Source organism: Canis lupus, chromosome 10, assembly GCF_048164855.1.
Source record: "Canis lupus baileyi chromosome 10, mCanLup2.hap1, whole genome shotgun sequence".
In the NCBI taxonomy this organism is placed as follows: domain Eukaryota; kingdom Metazoa; phylum Chordata; class Mammalia; order Carnivora; family Canidae; genus Canis; species Canis lupus.
Window position 1 is genome coordinate 44158511 of NC_132847.1, and position 21665 is coordinate 44180175.

At 37.3% G+C, this 21665-nt stretch overlaps 1 protein-coding gene across 24 annotated transcripts in view; it reads right to left on the reverse strand.

Annotated features, from left to right (window-relative positions):
* Positions 1-21665, reverse strand: part of ELAVL2 (ELAV like RNA binding protein 2) — a 168521-nt gene that overhangs the window by 14305 nt on the left and 132551 nt on the right. For all 24 annotated transcript variants that reach the window (XM_072841548.1, XM_072841562.1, XM_072841553.1 and 21 more), the window contains one exon: positions 603-756. In XM_072841548.1, the coding sequence (XP_072697649.1) occupies positions 603-756 (154 nt within the window). The remainder of the gene's footprint in view (positions 1-602; positions 757-21665) is intronic.

The window sequence follows — 21665 nt, forward strand, 5'->3', positions numbered from 1 at the left end:
AAAAAAAAAGCTTTGGCAGAAGAGCTCCCTTATAAAGTTTTAATAAACCTATCTGTCTTCTGATTTTCGTTTGGTCAAAAGTTCTACCAGGAATTAAATAAATTTTTAACATTCAAATTTCAAACTCTTATACATGCCCGTGTAACACAGCATGGACCTGGAAACCATCCTGAACAGCCAGTGCAGACACACCGTTATCCTCCCTTAGAGAACTAGGTACATACTGCTGCATTAAACTACATTTTTATACAAAAAACAAGACTATTTAGTAGGAGGAGCACTTTATGAAGAGGATGGGGGCTTTTATTCATGCAGCAGCTTGGAAATGAGGATTATATCATCTACAAATTTATTACATGCCATAAAACAGACTTCCAACCTGCCCCTTCGGGGTGGAAATGACTCAAGCTCGCTTACTCCACTCCACAATCTATTTTTATCCATGCATATTTATGAACAATTCCAGCAGAAAATTGCATTTTCTGGTCCACATATACCTTTGATGTGTTCTAGAGGCAAGACTGCTGTATGGAAAGGCAGAGTATTTCACAATCTGCCACTCAGAAATTGTAAAAGATTGTCTAGACCAGATGCCTACTTACCAGTGACCTGGTCAACAAGAATACGAGAAGTAATGATGCGTCCATATTGTGAAAAAAGCTGTTCCAACTCCTTCTGGGTCATTGTTTTCGGAAGTCCACTGACGTACAAATTTGCATCTCTGATAGAAGCTGAACTTGGACGAGCATAGGAAACCTAGGAAAGGAAAATTAAATTAAGCAAATACACATCCTCTATTACCTGCCTTCAGAAACTCAAAGACTATCTAAAGTTAGTTAGCAGCTTTTCCATACAGAGCACGTAACAAACAACAAAGTTAAAGCAAGTCTGGCGTTAACAGTTTTACTCATTTCTGGAGAAATGCTCAACAAATGAGAAATGTCACGCCCCCAGAGAGGGAAAAGAGAGAATATTTAGCCCTAGGTTTGCAGGTTTTCAAAACAAACTACATAACACAGTAATACTCGTGGTAATAGGTTGTCCTCAATGGGGCCAACCCCCTAAACTAGAAATGTAGGCTCAAATAGTTAAGCTTAAAGACTCTAAATCCAACCAACATATTTTTGTGACCTGTTTTTGAGCCTCTCCCATTTCTGTAGGTGGTGGTACAAAGTTTCCAAAAAGTCACACTATTTAATCAGTAAGTACACCTTTTTGATTCATTGCCAAAATAACTTTCTATCATCCCAAAACTCTCAGAAATTTAAAATATGTGAATGAGCTATATCCCTTGTTACTCATCTTATTTTAGTACACAAGTCTCTGTAACATTGATTTTTCCAAAAGGTCTTAAGTCCCTTTATTGGTTCTACCTACCATTTTATGTATCCTTTCAAAATGCTTCCTCTCTTTAAGATATAATGTCCAAAATTCTAGAAGGATGGAAGACAAAGTAAGTCTGCCTGTATTTATTTGTAATCAACATTCTTCATGTAACCTCCATGCCTTAAGGAATTACATCTCTTTCTTATCACTGATATCCTCAATACCTTGGCATGTGATAGATGCCTGAATATTTGCTGAGTAAAACCCATTTAATACCTCACTGATCCTGTGGTCCACAGCAACCGCTAGACCAAGGACTTAAGGGACAGTTCATGCAGTCATTGAGAGCGTGCGCCCAAATTATAATCTACAGCTCTTTGCCTACAACTATCTCTGCCAATTTTTAGATAGCTCTAAATCTCATGTGCTATTCCTAACCACATTCCCTCTCCTTTAATTCTGAGCTTTTCTGGGCTATCTAAGTCCAAGAACTTCACAATATTACCCACCCCCCACCTCCCACCTTTCAGATCATTCATAAAAATGGCAATGGGTCTAACTTAGATCAACTTGTTCAGGGATCATAACACGGTAACTTCTGCTTGCTACTTTTATCTATTAGTATCCATCTTTAATCTAGTCCACTGTTCACTGCAACAACAACAAAAACATCTTTTCCATTTAAACAAGCTTTTGGTATTTTCAAATATTTTCTCCATGGTTTACATTATGCCCACAGTGTTATCACCTTTTTATTTTTGGCTTTTCAGAAAAAGTTAGTCAGGTTTTATACTACTTTAAGAAAGTCTTATCTTTCATCCCTGCCCCACTCGTGTTAACATTTAATACTCTTAACCTTTATTCAACAAATTTGCTCATTAACAAGTGAAAATATACCTATTTGTCCAAAGACTATATCTCTGAGTCACGTGAGGATTGTCCTGTCTTAGAGACACAAGGAATTTGGAAGAGTGGTGGAGAGCAGATACATTAACTATTCACATGTGCTTTCTGTCTATGCCTCAACACTTAAGAAGAATGAAAGTTGGGAAACTTCAATGTAAGTGAAAAATAAGAAATGAAAGAAAATTCCTAGTGATCATCAAAATAATTCAAGTGAAATCTAGTCTTAGGACTGCTATAAACTGAAAACACAAAGCAAATGAATTACATACATACTCAGTGGTATAGAAAAATGAATACCCAATTTCTTTCCTAAAGCACAATTCTCAATTATCAGGGTAAGCTAAAAATCTCACCACTTCAATTCTTGCTTTCAGCGGCAGGGAACTCTTAGCAAGTTGGCAGTTAGTCTGCCCTGGATCACGTGATTGAAGTGCTCCCCTTACGAAGAGCCACCTCCCACAGGCAACAGAGTAAGCATCTGTACATTCTCAAAGTCGCAAGGCTCCCTTCTCAGGGAGGATGAAGCAAGCCATGGAGCAGGTGGCCACTCCATGAGCTTAAGCAAGGCATGAGATAGTGTAATATGGTTATAGGTGTCAGCTCTCTAACCAGAGTGCCTGGACTCAAAACTATATTCAATTCATTGAAGGCTCTGTGAACTTGCATAAATTATTTAAGTCTATTACCACATAACTGTACATTCTTTGTATGGTGACTAGGATTAATAAAATAATTTCTAATCTACACAAAACTTTTAGCATAGAACCTAAAAACCTAGCTGACTATAAATACTATTTACTGCTACATGCATCTGAGAATACAGGTAAAGACACAGACCATTAAAGCTGAGAGTAACCTGAGTCCATTACAGTGTTCCAGAATAATTTACTCATGCAGTGACATTTACTGCTCTGTGCATTTCAGAGGAGTGTGGGTGGAGTGTTTTAAAAGTTATCCTAAAATATATTTAGGAAAACCGGTTTATATTTAGTGCTTATATAAAAGCTTTGAAAACATACTTGGGTCAGTTATGTTATCTGTTTTTTTTTCTTCAATGTCTAGTCTTAGGTTTACATTGGTCCTTTAACTCTCAGCCTGTACTGACAATATTTTATTTTCTATATTCTTGATGCTCTAGCATCGGGAGCCATTTATCCTGGAGAGACTGCCCCTCCCAAGGATAGCTATTTCTTGGATAGTAAATGACTCCCCTGTGAGCGTGCCTTTGATATATATAAATAACCAACCCAGAGCCCACAGCCATAACTCCTTTATCAAATTCTCACACACCAAGCCTATTTTCCCTTTCCTAATCCTAGGGCCAGATGCCTGACAACTAGGAATCCCAATCCCAAGTCAAGCTGGAGTCCTCCAAAATTATTCAAATTAGCCAATGCTAAACTTAATCAGCACACCTACCCCGCCTCACCCTTTCCTTCCCACTAGCAACTCCAACAAAAGCTCTGAACCATACTCCACCCTCCTCTCTGCCTCTTGACTATCCCTGATGCTTCCCCATGTGGCCCTACAAGTCATGTTGCACCCTATTTCCAAAGATCTGTAACTATAAACTTCTATTTTCATAATGATAATTTCCATATCTATATGTCCTACCATACCTTATTAAAACAAACCCTAGGTATATTTTTAGAACGCAGCTACATTAAAAGAGCTCCAAGAACCAATAATAAGCCTCCTCAAGACTTATTTTTCAGTAATTTTGTAAAAGAACTGGTTCCCATCACTACAGGCAGGATAGAGGTGATCACACTGCATATAAATTCACGATAGTAACAAATAATATTTCCATTTAATTTACACTTAGGGACTTACAAGACTACACCATGTGCAAAGCATTTTTAAGCAGTGTTTTGTTTGTGGTAGGTAAGGCACACATTAACATATTACAGCTGGGCACATAGGTATAGACAAGGTAAATAACATGCCTAATGTTAAATACCACTAGATTCAAACTGATCCTTCTGACCCCATATCCTTGTATCTTTGTACAGTTTTCTTTCTACAATTTACCACACTATAGTAAATTTTGTTCTGAAAGTGTGGAAAAATTAAATGGATCTTGGCTATTTCTTACACATATAGTCAAACTGAGCTAAGGCAGCAGAAAAGAGACTGACACTAGAAATCATTGTTAAGTCAAAGTTATTTTATTTCATTTTCTATTAATATTTTCTAAAAAGTAACTTCTCCCAAGAATGAGTGGTCACTAGTTGAGATTCACTGCAGAAACTGCACATGATAATTAGCATTTTTAAATTAGCTTTATTACTTTCCAATTCTTAAAATGAATTAAATGAGCAATATTATCTCCTCACTACCCGTCATCCACTTCCAAGAAATAAAAATGTAAGGAAGGGCAACCATCCCTCTCCCGGACCAAGGGGACATGTGTCACCTCCATACCTTTGTTTCCTCAGGATTAACAAGCCCTTCCTCTGCTCTATCAAGGACACCACTGTTAATAACATCCTCCCTTCCAAGACAGGCAAAACATTTCTTCTTCTTCTATCTCAAAGGATTATAAACAGAATGTGTACTTAGATCAAAGTAGGAAGAAGACTCCTGCAGTGGAAGACAGATTTGTACTCTGGAGATTCCAACTAGTTTCCAGACAAAATTTTATATCTAGCAATTATCAGCAAATTTCTCCATTCGTATTTTTCTGTGGATGTGGAATTTCTACTGGTGCCTTGAATCACTCACTTAGAAAACCATTCTTGGGCTAACTCAAACTTCAAAGTGTTATGTCTATTTTTATGGTTCTTCAAGGTTAAAACCTCTTGAAGAAGATGCAAGAGATGGTTTTGTTTTATGGCAAACTATGTATTAGAAATATTTCAATACAATGAACCTTCAGCCTATGTCCCAGTGGGGTCAAAATAGCTTCTTCCTTCACCAACTGCAAGCTGTTCTCCAATCTACTTTCACTGGATTAATAGAATGGGTTTGGATTTTAAATTTTCACTGCCATTTAAACAGGTGAATATTTAATGCCTGAGGAGCAAGGTTATGAAATGTCAAAACTACTAAGTGAAGGATCTAATTTAAGAGGCAGCCAGAGAGTCTGCAATTTAAATATTTAAAGATGATACAGGGAGTACAACACTGAACACCAATCTACTCCAAAGATAGCAATTTAAAACTCAGGTTTTTTCTAGAATTTCTCACAATCCTACAAGTGATATAATAAACAAAGACAAGCAATACTGAGATTACTTGAGGGGAAGGAAGGGAAGCAGTTAGAAGTATAGACAAATGCTCTAGCCAATGGCTTCTCAAATTGTTCTTCAAAATGAGATCATGCTGGACAAAACAGAGATAAAAATAGGTTTATCAAAGTAATTAGGTCTTGAAAATAGAATAGTTTGAAACACAGTATATTCTTTGTAATTAAAAACGCATTTCTTCATCAGCAACTAAAACTAATTATACATTAAACATTCAAGGACAAGTAACATATAGACTAAGAATGGGCTATCAAAACACAGGTTAATCAAAATACACAGAACTAAAGGAATGAAAATATCTTATGGATAAGAATTAGAACTTTATTACATGTACATAGTAAAATTTAAAATCCCAATATATTACTTTGGGTAGAAGTCCACTGAAATGCTTTTGTCCAGAAATACAACTGCTCTCATTTCTCTCTAATTCATCAACGAAAGATCAGTGACAGTGGACATTAATACCAACAGATTAAAGAGATAAAGTCTATACATGAACAAAGCAATTCCTTCTTTATTAAACTAAGGACATTTGAAAAACCTCCCACTGGCAAGATCACCATTGAACAACTTCTATCACTTGTCAATTACTGACCCAGGACTATAAACATTAAACCTGAAAATTAGGTACTTGCCACTTCAGACTTTTTTGAAAAGCTCCATTCAATCTCTTCAACTGAAAGGAGTGGACAAGGTCATGCTTGTGCCTATTTAAACTGAGAATTAATTGCTGTTCCTATCAATAAATGGAGTTTTGATGGGACTATCTGAAAAATGACAATCTCACTAAATAAAAGTTGCTCTGGCTCCAGTAGGCAGTAGCAAAGGTCTTGTGGCAGCATTAAGGCTTGACAGACAGGTGGGTAGACTGGACCCTCCAAAAGAGCTCAGAAGTAAAGTACACAGATGGATGCCATCTCCAACCACAATTCAGGCCACAGACCTCAAAATTCACCTAAAGGGAAGAACTGTACTTTTATCTGCCTCTAAATGCAAAACCCCACCAGGAACAAGTCTCAAACACACATCAAGGCATATACATATCACAGCCTAAGATTACGTTTTTTCAAGGGCATATTTCACAAATGGTTGCAAAGGAGTAACCCTGAGAGAACAAAGCATACAAAAATAAGTCCATAAGAAATTAAAGATTAGCTCTAGCAAAGGTGTTAGAGCTAAAAGCAATAATCACCCCTAACAGGAAGGCTTAAAAAGGGTATTATAGATTAGGGGAGTTACCTTTAATAAGTATTCCAAGACAAAGAATTCAGAAAACCACATCAGTGGAAAATACATGGGAGACCTCAAATTTTACTGAGACTCAATTTGTTGAATGCTTTAAGTCTCATAAAGATTGTTTTAATTCAAGAAACACCACAAAACACAATTGTGCTCTTCTCTGCTTCAAATCCCTCAGGGGCTCCCTAATGCTTTAAGATTAATTTCAAATTTCTTAGTTCTTTATGTTCCGGGCACGGACTCCCTTCTCTATATAAACACACACAACCTTCAGTAGTTTTCCAAACCTTCCTCTCTGACTTCCCTGTGTTAGTATAACCTACTCCTCCCACTCAACTAAATGTGAGTCACTTCAGATTCAATAAGGGCATTGCTGAGTGCCTAACGTCTACTCTCACCACCTTCTCCCATCGTAGTTTCCTTGCTGGGACCCACACTGCATCACACATCTTGTTCTCGTCCATACGGAGGAAACCAAGATCAATTTGTTTCTTATTCTGTCTCGTAATTGCGTGATGTCCTTGAAATAAGTAACCTAGTCTTTACCCTACACTGCACACCCTGGTACCTACCACATATTTACTGTAATGAAAAGGATTTACAATCACACACTAGGTGGGGAAACTTAGTTTCTGAAATCTTGTCTTAAAAAGTTAAGAAGAGCTATAATCTTTTTTGTAATACAGCAAACATCGCATGTGATGGTTCTCTGTGCATAGACTAGAATGCAGATAGCATTAAACATGTCAGGAATGAAGTTTCATTTCACAAATTGGGGACTCAAATCCCCAGAAGCAATAAAATCCTTAACAGAATAATAAATTGCTGGGCGATGTGGGGTAGCAGCGGGGTGGGGGGGGTCCTTAATTTTGGAGCAAAAAGGAAACAGAAATCACTTAGCCCAATTTCTTGATATTTAGAAAAGAGGAAGACTGAGGCACACAAAGGTGAAGTGACTTGTCCAAGGATGCAGAGCAAGGTGTAGGATTGAGGACTTGCTGCTTTGTCAAGGGATTTTCCACTACACCACTGGCTGCAACAGAGCCTGAAATCATACAAGATTCTAGCAAAATGACAATTCTTGGGAGGATGATCAGACATTTACAAGGAAATACCAGAAGAGATATGCAAGAAGGTAAGTATTTTAGTTCTGCTGAATTTTTTCTTCTATACACCTAAGAAAATTTGAATACATCAAAATGGGTCTTTTCCTTAGAACAGTTCCTGTATTTCTTCCACTGCTAGTATTGCCTGAGAACTACTTAGGAGATGTCTATGAAAGAGCTAAGAGAGGTGGGAGATGGCAGCTGAAAAAGAAAAATCAAGAGTCTCAAGACTATTGCTTTACACCAAGTAAATTGAAATGTACCTCAAATAGAATATTTTAGGTATTAAACAGGTTTTTTTAATTACATATCATTTAATGGAAAGGGAAAACAGCAACTGGGTATACTACACTAGGGACTATCCAGCTTCACATCATTTCCAAGTTTTAGCGCAATAACATTAAATAAAATTCAAAGCAATTGATCCTTATATCCAACTTAAAAATGAACCAAAGAATAAGTGATGTCATAAGAATAAAGTGATCCTGTATGGCATTATTAAAAACAACGCTAACACTACAGAACAGCAACAGAAAAACAAAAGGATGCTGGTTTTAAGATTTGTATTAAGCAACTCATCACAAGCTGGATACTTGACAGCCTCTCTTAAACTCAGCCTCTGAAAAACTACACTGAGCAGAATCTATCAAATGTTCCCCAAATCAGAGGTACCTGGGTGGCTCAGGTCATGATCTCAGGGTCCTGGAAACCCACCAGATGGACTCCCTGCTCAGTGGGGGAGTCTGCTTCTCCCTCACCCTCTGCCCCTCCCACCTCGTGCTCCCTGTCTCATAATAAATAAATCTTTTAAGATTTTTTATTTATTTATTCATGAGAGACACAGAGAGAGGGGCAAAGACATAGAGGAAGAAGCAGACTCCTTGCAGGGAGCCCAATGCAGGACTCGATCCCCAGACCAGGATCACGCCTTGAGCTGAAGGCAGACACTCAACTGCTGAGCCACTCAGGTGTCCCGGTAATAAATAAATCTTTTTAAAAATGCTACCCCCAGAAAAATAAATAAATAAATACATACATACATACATACATGCTACCAAATTTGTTTCATGCACGTTTATCAGTTAAATGAGGGTCTAACAGACTGTCCTGATATCTTTGTTATTTTTTTTTTAAGATTTTATTTATTCGTTCATGAGAGACACAGAGAAAGCGAGGCAGAGACACAGGCAGAGAGAGAAGCAGGCTCCACGCAGGGAGCCCAATATGGGACTCGACCCCGGGTCTCCGAGATCACGCCCTGGGCTGAAGGCAGGTGCCAAACTGCGCCAAACTGCTGAGCCACCCAGGCTGCCCTACATCTTTGTATCTTATTAAAGTATAGTTTTCTTAAAATTTTATGAAAGTATCAAAGTATTTAGTATACTACCCAAGTTAGCAGATCATATCTGCCCTTCCATTTTGCTTCTGCCTGGATGAAGATTCAACACATGATTCAACAAGGACTCCGCTGGTAAAGGCAAACAGGGAGCCTGTGGTAAAGCATTCTTGAAATGCAACTTAAGCAGAAAACACCTTCCAAATTTCTAAAGATCTCTGTATGTAAAGACGTTAACAAAAAAATAAAAAACAAGTGATGCAACATCTGAAGGGAGTGGAGGATTAAATCTGATCTACAACTATAGTGGCAATGCATCAGTCATCCTAAAATCTAAGCAGGAATCTATCAAATGGAATTAATACTCCATTTCCAATCCCGTATCTTCACTTAGCCCATTAATATTTTGGAAAGTGATTACACTAAAGTGGCTTGGAAAAAAAAAAAAAGTGGGAGTTTCAGCTGTAACAACTAGACTTCATTCCTACCCTCTCTGCATTAGGAAATTTTCTGTACTGGTTAGGAAAAGCAGACTCCCTTTCTGTTAACATTAAAAATACGAAATGAGATTATTTATTTGGCCACATATCTTCAGAAGTATTAAGGAAGGGACACCTGGCTGGCTCAGTTGGTAGAGCATGGGACACTTAATCTCATCAGGGTCATGAGTTCAGACCCCACATTAGGTGTGGAGCCTACTTAAAAAAAAAAAAAAAAAAGAATAAGTAATATAAATAGGCTAGAATTGAGGCAAACATGAATTAGTTTAGTACTAGGTCAAAAAACTTTTAAAGGCAAAAGAAAATGCATTATTACTCGTGAAGTTCTGGCTGCAACAGAGCATACTCTGAACTGGTGGCCAGAAACTGATGCTTGTCCCAGAGCCGTCCAAAGTTATGAAGTAGTAAAAACCAGGGCATAGAACTGCATGGAGCTAAGTTCAGGTCCTGTCTCTGTTACCTTACCAGTTATATAACTAAGGAGTAAATAAGTTCTGTATAGGTCCATCTGAAGCCTCTATTTCTTCATTTTGCAATCTGATGTTAATGACAGATGATAGTCCTTACCTCACAGGGACCTCACAAGGATTAAATGGGAAAATGTAACTATTAGCACAGAGCTGGAGAACCATAATTATGTTTCACCATACTATAAGAATTTCATGTATATATAAAATCTTAACAATATAAATAATGATAGCCCCAAACATTTATTAAATGTTTACCATGTGCCAGGCACTGGTCTCAGTAGGATGGATGGATGGATGGATAAATCAATCTATCTATCTATCTATTTAAGAGAAAGAGAGAGAGAGAGCGCACAGGTATGAGGTGGAGAAGGTATGGCAAAGGGAAAGAGGATCCCAAGCAGACTCCCTGCTGATTGCAGAGCCCTGATGCAGGGCTTGATCTGAGGACCCTGAGATCATGACCCAAGTCAAAATTAAAAGTAAGACACTTAACCAACTGAGCCACCCAGGTGCCCCTCAGTATATTACATATACTATTACTTAGTTGAATTGACCCTAACAGCAAGGTATGGATTGGGTATTATCATTAGCATCTCCAATTTGTAAAAGAAGAAACTCAAATATAACTATCTCTGAGAAAACATAGGAAGACACAGGAAGACACAGAGGCGGCCATTTGGCACAAGAAAGATTATGCACTTTAACTGAAAAATAGTTCAAAGATAAAATAAGGCTTCTCCCAAATCCTGGCAGTTATTATCAAAATTAACCCTTACTAATTAGTACAATATTACAATACAATATTGTAAGTATTCTGTAAGACAATGGCAGAGGAGTGTATTGGAAAGCCCAAAGCCTGGTTGACGCTTGAGGAAAGGCTGTCTTACTATCATATAGAAGGTCAACAACCAGCATCTTTAAGCGGGCTGATAGAAAACACCAACTTGTCAACAACCAGCATCTTTAAGCGGGCTGATAGAAAACACCAACTTTATTTTATTTCTCTAACCGAACTATTGCATATTAAATCCTCCCACTTCCTTATTCTCTCTCATAAAGATCTGTTAGAGCCTAAAGTTAGATGCAAAATGAGAAACAGAGGAGAAACAGAGAATCATCTCTATTTCAGGGAGACAGTGGCAGAAATAATAAATGGACTTCGGGGAACAGTGCCTAATTTCAGATTAGGGTTGCATGTATGTTTCTGAATGTGGGATGGGTTACAAGTCACCAGTCAATCAGTACCTAATGACTCAATGTGATTTCACAGTAGAAAAAAAAATACTGGCAGGAGTACTGTGAATTTTTCATTTTGGACACTATCACTGTGTATACTAGCAGGACATTACAGAGACTTAAAAAAAAGGAAATCTCAGTACTTAGTGCTCAATACTCAGATGTGTCTGGGGCCTCTTCAACATTGCCAGAGCAGCAAACTACCTCAAAGCATCCTCCCAGGGTAACAGTACGACAATTCACTTACAAAGCTTTTACGTTATTAGGCTGTAAGTTCCTAAAGGGTTGAAACTAATTCTTACATGTGCAACTATCTCATAGCCCCACTCATCAACTAGACACTCCAATTCCTCCTAAATGAAAATATTCCATGGCCTCCTGCAGGGGCTACTTCTGAAGTACCTCTCAGGCAAGATGATTAGAAGGTGTGATGCTTGTCCAACAATCTGGCTTTCTGTGCTTCACTGGAAACAAGACAAGTTAAACTGGCTTACAGAAAAATAGACGTACTCATTCAATTCTTAGAAAACCATTCTCCAGTAGTAGCTTCTTAAGGGTTCTTTCAAGATTCTGAAATTTGATCAGATGCAATCTCCAACAAAAGCCATGCTATCAAGTTACCTGTTACAATTTTACCTCCAAAAATAAACTTAAAATATAATTTATGTAGTACTGGGCCATCTAGTAGATCTAAAGCACTACCAACAGATTAAAACGCTGAGTTAGAAAGTTAAACCTAAAAGGTCTCCACAGTACTCAGTAGAAGCAAACTGAAGCTGTTTCACAATAAAAGTCAACAAACACTGGTTGGTATTGTGTAGAAAAAGGAGGAGGTTCTTAAGGAGCCAAATTTGTGGCTTGAACATAGCCCCATCTAAGGTCTAAGAGAAAAAAAGGAACACATGAAAATAACAGAGGACAAAGATACAAGGCTGATGCAAGTTATGTAGAAAATCACACATAAAAGGAAAACAATAGTTAAATCCTCATTAACTATAGAAAAGAAAAAGCAGGTAAGTCTTTTATATATCCTTCACTCGACAGTGTCTTCAATAAATAGTAACACCTATCAGAAAGTGTCAGTTTCACTTTTGGCTTCACTTAAATGTGAATATTCCTATCTTTGAGCATACAGAGCACATCTTCACTATTCCTTATAAGCAATAGATAGATACTTCCTCATTCAAAAATTTTAAATAAACGCTTATTTTGTGAATCATTCTGAACACAAAGATGTCTGCCCTCTGAGAGCAGACCACCAAAGAGGTAATGTACAGTAAAAACCGAATGCTTTTATGGCCAAGTAGTAGTATTGAGCAGTATATATAGGCAGAGAATGACCCAAGGCAGGGTCTTGACTTTGACTTGCATACTCAAGGATGAGGAGCCCAGCTAAAAGAATCTCTGCAAAACAAAGAAAACACTGTAATAGCAAGCTGGGGCAGATTCTGGAGCCTGTAAATGTCACAATGAAGCTTTTATGAGCAGGGAGTGACAGTCCACAGAAACGTATACGTGTAGGTCAAATACATATACAATGTGGAGATAATTTTCCCATAAGCTAGGTGAGTGGAATAGTCAAAATCAGTGTGGCAATTTTAAAAGCTAATTTAAATACCATCTACAATAAGTTCCCTTTTCTTCTATAACTAAAAGAAAAACTGCTTTGCCGCAATGTTGGTTCAGAAATCCAAGTCTTCTTTGACCTACTTATACATACAGTAATGAAAATATAATGATCCTATTTCTGTGTGTACACTAAATACTCCACAGAGAAATTTCATCTTGGTACCATCTTTAAATATCTTAAATGAGTCTCACAGGTTACCATGGATCTTTGCAGAACAAGGCAGAGAGGTATCTATGAACAAATGAATTAATCTGCATAAAATTCATTGCTATAGTTCCTTTTGTGAATTAGATCTTCACTAAAAAAGGATAAATGTAAACTATGGGGGTAGGATTAAATTTTCCTATCAATCACTTTCATAGAAGGTTAATATTTGACAGAATGAGTATACAGTTTCCAAGTTTCTTCCAAAAAGTACATGTCACATAAAGGCCTCTGTACCTTTGGATGAGACATTCTTTCATGTGTAATACCTGTCTTCTTTCTCTAGGAGATAAACCCTATTTTGCAAAACCCTATCACCTCTGAAACCATTGAAGAGGCTTCTCAACAGCCAGTAACATAACCATTCCCATTGTGCTCTGCATTAGCTTATCATACATCAAAAAAAAAAAAAATCATATAAAGTGCTATCTCTCCCTACTACACAATGACATCAAGGACAAGACGACAGTCTACGGCCATACCACCCTGAACGCACCCGATCTCATTTGATCTCGGAAGCTAAGCAGGGTTGGGCCTGGTTAGTACTTGGATGGGAGACAAGACGACATCTTGTCATATTTTAGCATGGCTCCAACCTTTTAGCAAGGCTGACTGGGTCATACTAGACACTCAAAACACTTGGAGAATTAAGTACTTCATTACTCACAGATGTGCCCTATCCAAGATTGTATGGTCTTTAAAAAAACAATTTGCAATTACTTTTTTAATATCACATTTGATATCTTTGTCGGGGGGGGGGGGGAAGCACAGGCATGATGGACATTAATAACTTTTAAAGCATATGCCCTAAAAACTAAATAAATAAATCATATGCCCTTCTATACAAACTTGGAAACTAACTGCTGAACTTGCTATGATTCCATATAATATAAAAGGCCTTAACGGGATTAGACTCTTGAAGATGAAGTAACCACTTTTACTAAACCTTTAATGTTCTTTAAAAATTATCCTCAAACATCCAAGGGAAAGTTCTAACAATCTTCCTTCAAACACCTGTTGTAAATGTAAAAACAGTTTGTAACCCATACCTACATTACAACTAAACTGAAAACACTCCAGAAATGTTTTCGGGCCTGATTTAACCCAACTGTCAGGAATCTAATGTGTGTATGTGTATATGTACACACATATATGCACAAAAAGGAAAACACTTCCTTTCAAGGGGAGCCGGTCTTTGGTAAGCCTTAATGAGTATAAACTATACATCATTTAAATAAAATGACTGTAACAAAACTTTCGGTTGCCTATGGCATTTGTCTCTCAAACAGACCTAGATGAAAATTTGTGTGTGAAACACATGGATAACATAGGAGAAAAGGAAAAAAAGGATAATATGAATGTTATTATAAATCTTCCCCAGAGCCAAAAAAAGTTTTACCAACATATATTTTGTGGACCTGACATAAGTTATACAATGATGAAAAATTTATTCAATAGATAATTTAAAAGGAATAACCCCTGAAATATTACTGAATGTTTTATAACTTCAACCTACCAAGATATTTTTCTCTCAACATGATTAGACATTAGAGAATAATCACAGGGAAAGCTTTTTTAAATGAACTGATTTGCAGGACTAATAGTCTCATTCAAAGACAATCCCTCATTCTCCAAATATCTATTAGACACCTGAGCTGTATATCCCCCAAACAGCTTTAACAGAAAGTAATTACTATATTCCTAAAGGCTTTTGTAGGACAGTTGTGAAGATTTTTACAAGAAAGAGGGTTTTAAGGAAAACATGGACAACCTTACCTGTACACAATGAACAGACTGTATCACTGCCATTCATAAACTCCTCCAAAAATTTAAAGAGGAGCAGTCGGAGACGATAACCACGTTTACCTGTGCTGCAAGACAAAGTGTTCTCCTGCTTCAGATGTGTGGAAACACCTCACTTTACCTTGAGAATCCAGTCCTGCAGTATTTAATTACACTGTCGGGAGCACCGAATGGTCTGGCACCGTGCCCTTTCCCTGGGTCTTGCTGATTGATAGCATCAATAACATTCACTGGCTGTAATTAAACCGCCAAATAGTACCCCCTTTGCCACTTGGTAGATCAATGTTCTTTAATACTCAGAGGACAAAATACAAAGGTGAGAGGGGTGTTTTTAGCCCTCACCTTCACAGCTCATTTGACTTTGTGTGCCAGCAGTGTGCAGACAATGCATATTTCACAATTCCCCCAAGACACTGGTTAATGAAGAACACTACGGAAAATCCTGTAAGTTGATGACAATTACTTATTAACCCATTTTTGCAAATCTGAGAACAGAGCCATTCTAAGCCTTCTGGTGACAGTATGCACTGCCTTCACACAGCCTTGGGACAAAATTGCCAAATAGGTCAAAAGGTTTCTAAATTAAGGTAATATACAGTAAATTTTTTTTACTTTAAATATTTATAACATGTTATCTGGGAGAGTCTTTATGATAAAAGAGCAAATTCCCATTTATTCAAACCCTGACAAGCAAAGTTCAACCAACCAAATACTGGGGAGGGGAAAAAAGGGGTGTGGTTGGGAGCCTATTAATAGGAAATAAATTTTTATTGCCTTTTAAAAGCAACTTCCATATTCTGATTCACAATCCATCTTGAATCATATAATTCAACTCCCAATCTCTATACTAATATGAAATACCCATTTTAAATGAATGAGCCCCAGAAGAACCATACTGCAAACTCTCTACCCTCAGAATCAAATATTAAATGACATTTATGTACTTGTAATGCTAGAAGTATTTAATGACACTAAAATGCTCTGAAAATGAGTACCCTGTGTGTTTTTGAGAGAGAGACAAAGAAAATATTATTTAGGTAAATCCAGCATTATAAAAGTACATCTGTTAACCACAAGTATTCCAGACAATTTACGATAGAACCCACAAATGAAAATTTTATTTACATGTAGATTTGTTTTTGAAACAAGCACCACAAACCTATCCAAGTTCAAAATCACTAGGATCTACCAAATGATGGTCCTCAGGTCAGACCATCAACCTATTAACAATCACCGGTAATGACTGGTTAAAATACAATCTCTGCTCTCACTCAGCAGATAATCAGATTCAGTAAGTTTTGATTAGGGTCAGAAATATACATTTTATCAACCACCTCACCCCAGGGATTCTGATGAACATTAATGTTCTGGCAGTTCCTCATATAGAAGGATTTTAAATAGGTAATCCTCCAATTCCAGGGCATATTCAGGATTTCTAGAAACTAGCTCATAAAAATTACAGTGTCTAGCTCTCCTTATCACCCATCAATATTGGTTTCCAAATGAGTAAAAAACTCACAGGTAGCTTGAAAGTAAAGTATATATGAATATAAATCACCAACAAATACTAAAATGTAAATGTAAAACAAAGCCCATATAACTCATTCCAAGGTATTTCCAAAAATCAGCCTGACTAGATGGGGCTCAGCTGGATAGGAGTTCATCAGCTTGGCTGGTCTGTGCAAAAGGCTGCTGTGCTTAATTCTATGAGGTCAGAGCCACTCTCAATGACTCCAGAATCTTTCTAGGTATATAGACAGGGTTGCTGGGGTGAAACAAGCAGGAATAGTCAAATTTCTGAATAGTCTTTTAACAAATTTGTGGAAATGAAAGCATTTTCTGGATGATTGGTTTCCAGGACCATGCAGGTAACTCTGCTTTCCTTGCCCTTCTCCCGCTACTAACCTGAAGGTCAGTGAGGGTCATTTTAAGACTCATTAGCAATCCCAGAACCTATGCAGGAAGGATTATACTTCTCATTCCTGTGGGATGAGGTAACTTTATACTAATGACCAAAAAATAGAGCACATTAGCATGATTTATTGATTTTTGTCCACAACCCACTTTTTTATAGCACAAGGTAACTATAGTTTTTAAAATATCCAACAAAATTAAACCAACAAACTAGATAGGGTGACTACTTTCTTCAGAGAAAAAGTGGCAATTTTCAACTCTTCCCCAGCTTGATTTCAAAACACCACTTTTTAGAAAAGACTGAAAAACAACTTAATATTCTTGATCTTCTCTTTCTGAAAGTAACAGGCCAACACAAGTACTTTCTACCTCTAGATGTTAAATCACATGATTTAGGGTAACTGTGTAGTGGTTACCATCCCCACCATTTACAAATGAAAAAGCTAAACCAAGAGAGTAGGACATAAATACAGGTCTGTGGCTCAAAGTCTTGATGCAACCTTCAAATGAGTGCTTCTCATTTGGGGTGGGGGCACACAAGTAACAGACTGCCTGTACAGTTTTCAAAACACAGCCCTCTTTCCTGCTTCATCATAAGCAGTATATCAAGAAGCTTCCCGAAGAAAACCCCCACAAGTCTGATGTAGTATCTGTGGCTTAGAACTGACGATAAGGGCAATGGCAGGATAATATGGCAGAGGTAAAAGAAAATGGACCAAACATGCTTTTGTAAAGACTACACACAAACTTAAAGAATGACAAACGCACTTTCTGTAACTTGTAAACTTGCATCTGAGGCTTGCCACAACCTACCAGAAAAACATTATTGAATGGGTAGTCTCCTATAGAACAGAGATCCAGAGAGTTACTAAATTCCTTTACTTTCCAGTTACCATCAAAATACTTAAATCTATGTGGACTTGCCCATCTGCTGAACATGACCTCCAGACATCAGTTTTCCTCTCAACCTGGAGGTATGGCTGTCTCCAGCACTCAGCCAAAAGACAGAGTTTTTCCACTGCTAACAACAGTTCCACTTCCTCACACATAACAGATCTGATCCAGAAAGTCTCAAGACAGTAAAAGACCCAAATTAAGGTCCCCAAGGGAATATTCCATTTGTTTGTAGCAGTACCTATAATCAGTTTCATAGGAAAACATTTGAATATCAATAATATGAGGTAGAAAGAACACAATAAAAGCCACCAGCATCACCCAACATGATCTTACATTTCTGTTCCTAGGGTACCGTTAGACGTACTGTGTTTGAGAACAAGTCCCTTAACCTGACCTGCTTTTCTCTGGTCAAAAGGAGTATCTGCCTGGGACACCTGAGTGGCTCAGTCTGTTGAGCATCTGCCTTTGGCTCAGGTCAGGATTTCAGGGACTGGGATTAAGCTTCATATCAGGCTCCCTACTCAGTGGGGAGTATGCTTCTCCCTTTGCATCTCCCACTCACCTCTTGTGCTCTCTAATAAAATCTTTAAAAGGGTGGGGGGAGGAATATTTGCCTACAAGAAACCATTGTTTTTGCATAAATCCAGACAAGTAAAAAGATAAAAGTCCTATGCAACTACTATGAAAAGTAGAGCAAGAAATTAAGGCACCCTTCTTCAGAAGTTAGCATACCTATCTTAAACTCTCAAGGTAGCTTGGTAGATCAGATAGAAGCCACCAAACTACCTCATAGTACTTCTCCCAAATCACAAATGAAAGACAACAAGCCCTGCGCTACCGTACCCTTAAAGAGCAGGAAAAATGAAGTGTTAACAGTGCCAAGCAGAAATGCCTTTGCTGATACACATTTATGAAACAGGCAGAAAAACAGGCAGAGGCTTGGATAATATAATCATCTATGAACTCCCTCCTAAGAAAGATGGATTCAATCCTGAGACACTCACCCCCCACCCCCCACCCCCCACCACTCTGCCCTGTGGTTCACAAGCAGGGACAGGCAGGAAGGAAGCAGACACTACCACCAGGACCTTCCTCCTCACCCATCCCTCTGTGCAGGCTCAGCCTTTGCTCCAGCAACCATGAAAACATTATCTATAGAAAAACCATTCAGATAATGCCAAGATATTGCTCTCTGGAATTCTTCAAATGTCATTTCTACTATGAAGAGAGCTTGGAAGACGCAGGCATAACACAAACAGGCTTGAATTGGGACAATGAAGTTCAAGACTAGGCTAGGTCACCTACCCACACTCTCTAGGCCACCCAAAGTAAAAACCTATGGTGTTCTGCATTAAAAAAAAATTTTTTTTCAAGCTCACAAGTTGAGTATTCTGCAAACACATGATACGCATTATACAACTAATACCTTATTTTAAAAATCTTATTCTTTATGTCAAATAAAAACTATATAAACTGGACTCAATATAGATATAAGAGTTTTATTTAAATGCATTGAAGAACTTCTGATAATCAGATGCAGCAATATACTGGTAAAACCTGGCACATGTCTTCAGAAAGTTCCAGGCCATGGGTTAAAAATGAAGTTACAATACATTTAGTCTTTTTTAAAAAGGTAAAGAAATTATTCACTCACCTACCATTCTCATTTCCACTCCTGGCAGGCACTTTTCCCACTTTTTTGTCCCTCCACAAACAAAAGTTAACCTAAAGTGTTATTTGGCTGGTCAGACATCTCAAAAGTTGTCAGTTAATTTGAAGCCTGTCCTTCAGATTATTACTTTAGAATTTTCCAAAACTGGTCAAAGTAAAAGGTAAATGATCTATATGCAGCAGTACTAAAATGTGGGGTACTTTACAGGAGATGCTTTTAAGTTTGTAAAGCCCACATTTCCACAAACACCTAAATAAAATCGATTTATATAAGCCAAAAGAACTCTAGGCTAGCCTGGGATGCTCAGAGAGACATGGAGTTTATAACAAACAGATCTTCCCTTCCTAACAAATACTTAAGTCCAATCCATCATTACCCTGCTCAGAACTCTTTGGTGGTTCTCCTCACCTATAATATAAAACCTTGGCATGGCACACCCACATTTTCTAATCTCTCAGTGCTCTCTGGCTCCTTTCTGCATTTCTCCCCTTGCTTACCACTCTAGCTAATTCTATGTGGTTCCCTGAACGTCTGCTTTCAAACTTCCCTACAAAAGTGTGAACTCTCAGCATTACTGCTATTATGAAACTCACTTGTCTCAAATATCCCAAAATGGTGCTGCAGATATTCTAACAGAGCACCTACCAGGTGGCAAGCCTAACCTCACTTGTATTTCTACTTCCATGCTATTTCCTTCTCTACAGTGAAGAATCTATGATTTATGCAGCATTTCAGAATTAAATTTTATAAAAGAAGGGTTTACAATGATAAATGAGAACCAATCCCCTTCCCAATAATTCTGTACCAAAAACACGTTTGAGCTAGAGAACTGTTTCCCAAAGCAAATTTTACTGTGGCTGCTAAATTTTCAACAATGATAAAGAGAAACAGTTAAAACTGCTGTCTTCAGGATAGGGTCCTGCATTTTATTACTAACTAAATCATTCCATGATAACCATGAGTTCTTTAACTATTTATTAAATAGTTACACCTTTTCTTATAATACACAACTTGGCAGAACATGGAAAATTTTTTTTTAAAAAGCAGGTAATTGGAGGGTATTATGCTGAGTGAAGTAAGTCAGTCGGAGAAGGACAAACATATGTTCTCATTCATTTGGGGAATATAAATAATAGTGAAAGGGAATATAAGGGAAGGGAGAAGAAATGTGTGGGAAATATCAGAAAGGGAGACAGAACGTAAAGACTGCTAACTCTGGGAAACGAACTAGGGGTGGTAGAAGGGGAGGAGGGCGGGGGGTGGGAGTGAATGGGTGACGGGCACTGGGGGTTATTCTGTATGTTAGTAAATTGTACACCAATAAAAAATAAATTTAAAAAATAATAATAAAAAATAAAAAGCAGGCAATATACATACTCAGTGATGAATAAATTTTACAGATAAAATGGAAACTTTAATGATTAAAAGACTTGTCCAAAAAAAAAAAAAAAAAAAAAAAAAAAAAAAAAAAAGACTTGTCCAAGAGCACACAGCCAGTAAAGTCACTTTATCAATGTCAGGAAGACTAAAATCTCTGAAATGTAGTTCTATATTTCTCTTATATTAAGGATATAGTTCATGCCAAACAAGTACAAAAGAAGTCTGTGAATACCACAGTTACTAGAAAAAGGATAGGTTAGGAAAAGATATAAATGTAACAATTTAAAGCAACATGGCTCAGAATAAAAGTTTATTATCTTATTTGTTCTTTACCTGAACACTTTAAGAAATAGATACTATCCATATTTAGTAATCCAATTTCTTTAACAGTTTGTCCTTATTACCTTAAATGGTGGTTTGGTTATTTTAATATAAGAAATTTCACATTAATGTGTATCAATTAATAGCTTTTAAGCAAAGGTGAAATTTAGGCTGGTTTATGTATGAATGATTAAGAATCTTTTTAGTCAAAACCAAATTAAGACAGTTTTTCCATGCTGGTAATATTCCCAAATAATTCCAAAAAATAGGGATTTTTCTTCAGTAGGGCAGAGAAGCCATGAATTTCTATTCCTGAGATAAAAAACTCCCACTTTCCTACATCCCTTGCAGGAGAGGCAGAAGTTGGGAGTGATGCTGGGAGGAAAAAATCTCCATCACCTATTCACAGTACTTGATGTATAAGATTTTTTAAGGAATATTCAGTATTTTACTCCACTAATTATGGATTTAAGTCTG